This window comes from Alligator sinensis, unplaced genomic scaffold (genome assembly GCF_000455745.1).
Source record: "Alligator sinensis unplaced genomic scaffold, ASM45574v1 scaffold1094_1, whole genome shotgun sequence".
Classification (NCBI taxonomy): Eukaryota; Metazoa; Chordata; order Crocodylia; family Alligatoridae; genus Alligator; species Alligator sinensis.
In genome coordinates, this window is record NW_005842562.1 from 241,553 (window position 1) to 243,794 (window position 2,242).

At 52.6% G+C, this 2,242-nt stretch overlaps 1 protein-coding gene across 16 annotated transcripts in view; it reads right to left on the minus strand.

The window, feature by feature from the left end:
* The window catches only part of MFSD10 (major facilitator superfamily domain containing 10), a 37,737-nt gene that overhangs the window by 3,999 nt on the left and 31,496 nt on the right, over positions 1–2,242 (minus strand). For all 16 annotated transcript variants that reach the window (XR_003096001.1, XR_003096002.1, XR_003096003.1 and 13 more), the window contains one exon: positions 224–313. Coding sequence is in view for 13 of the 16 variants with exons in the window: in XM_006032333.3 (XP_006032395.1) it covers positions 224–313 (90 nt within the window). In the remaining 3 variants the exon portion in view is untranslated. The remainder of the gene's footprint in view (positions 1–223; positions 314–2,242) is intronic.

Here is a 2,242-nt window from a genome sequence, read left to right on the forward strand (position 1 = left end):
ATACTACAGGAACTTCAGAAAAACAGGCTAAGACAATATCCTCACACATCACGAATAGCTCTGCTGACGTCAGTGAAGGCTGCCCTCCCTATGACATCCAGCCTTTGGGAATGCCATGGGTTTGCTGGTCACAAAAATGTCTGCTTTCCAGTCTGGTAGCTAAGAGGCTGAAAGAGCTGAGGCTCATGCTGTCAAGTGTCAGTGTAAAACAGCAGGGACCCACCTGTTGCTGATACAATTGGTCCCACAGATCTTGCCAGGGCACCCAGACTCCTCAGGATTCCCATCACTCTCCCTTTCTGGCTGGCCGAGCCTGGGGAGGCAAAGTTCAGCACCAGTTAGTGCTTCTGGATTGGTTTTGTGCACACCTCCTTCCCTTCCCCCCACCTCCCAACCAGTCTGCTGCCTTGCCAGCTCTGCTTTCCACTGAACAGGCAGTGAACACGACTCCTTCATTGAGAAGCAGAAATACAAGTGCTTACTGAGAGGGCTTGCTCATCAGCTCACTGCAAAAGCCAAACAAATGAACTGCTCTACGTGAGGCAATGATGATTTTAAACAGCTGCTTTCTGTTCTTGTTGCTGGAAGAATTTCTAAATCTTTTAAATGATTCTTAACTGATTTAGACACAGCTGTGGCAAGTGCTATTCCTTAGCAACCATTACCAATACTGGAAATGGTACTGGATGGGGAGCAAGCCAAGAAATCAGTCTTTCAGTGTAGGGTACAATAGCTGTGTTTTGTGTATTTTGCATAATTGCCTTTTGAAACAAACAGCCTCAACTTTGGACCCGTCTTCCTTGCACTGAGATGGTGAATACCTGAAGCCAGCAAGCTCCTCTCCTTCAGGAGGCTGTTGTGAGGCCCTTGATTTCCTTGTGCTTTGTAATGTCCCCTTCCTGACCTCCTTCCCTTTTGGTTATAATTGTACAGGAAATGGGAGTGAGTGAATGTAAAAGTAACCCAGATGCTATTGGTTTCTTTAGGAGCAGGTTTAGGAACCATTTAGGAACTGTGGCATTGATATGGAGACAGGATCTCATGACAATGGGTGTAGGTGGTGCACTGATAGTTAGACATCACCACTGCTCAGTAAGTGCTGATGATTTGCCTGCAGCAGGAGTAGGCAGAATTGCTCTGTGCTTTCTATGCCAAGAGGGTCCAGTTTGGAAAGCAGGGTATCTTCTCCCTTCCAAGGCAAGGGTGGCAAGTTTTGAGGAAGCGATCAAAGGATGGGATCTCTCTGGGTATGCGTATTCATTCATTATTAGCATTGAACATCAGTATCCTAAAACTTACTAATACAGGTTTCCCTCGCTTTATGTGGCTCTGTATATGTGAATTCGCTCTTATGCAATGACCTTTTTATACCCAAAATTTGTTATACAAGAGGTAAATTCACTCTTATGTGATTGGCAGTAGGTAAATTGGCAGGGGGAGGGAAAAGGGCTATGGGCAGAGGGGAAACCCCAGTGGTGAGGGAGGGAGTAGGGCACAGGTAGGAGCAGGGGCTGAGGTGAGTGGGGCCTTGATCTGTCCCCCTGCCACTGGTGAGGGAGGGAGTAGGGCTGAAGCTAGGGCAGGTGCTGCACAGCCGGGGCAGAGCGTGGGGTACGGCTCCTGCTGCTGCGGGCTGCCGCTGTGGGCTGGGGCCGGGACCAGTGTCAGGCTCTTCCTGGCAGGGAGCTGGGCCAGGCTGTGCTTGGGGTGGGCAGCGGCAGCGCTGGGAGGGGGGGCTGCAACCACCCCAAAATTCACCACAGCCCCCCAAACCTCCCTCCCAGTGCCGCCAACACCTACCTCGAGCCCAGCGAAGCCCAACACCCTCCACCGGGAAGAGCCTGACACTGCCCCTGGCCGCAGTCCATAGCAGCAGGAGCTGCGCCCTGCATCCCACACCCTGACCAAGCTGTGCAACACCTGCCTCTGCCCCAGCCGCAGCCCCACTCCCTCCCTCACCCCTGGGGACAGGGGCAGATCAAGGCCCCACTCACCCCAGCCCCTGGGGCCAGGCTCTTCCTGGCAGGGGTTGGGCCACACTGTGCTCAGGGGGCTACAGCAAATTTTGGGATGGCTGCAGGCCCCTCCGCCCCCCCTCCAGCACCACCGCCTGCCTCAAGTGCAGCCCAGCCCCAACAGACTTACCTGCCGCTGATGCGGTCGAGGTCTTGGAATGTGTCCCTATTTGTTACCTTGTAAAGTGGGTTCCCTTTATGCAAATTTGAGTTATGTACAGTTTTGC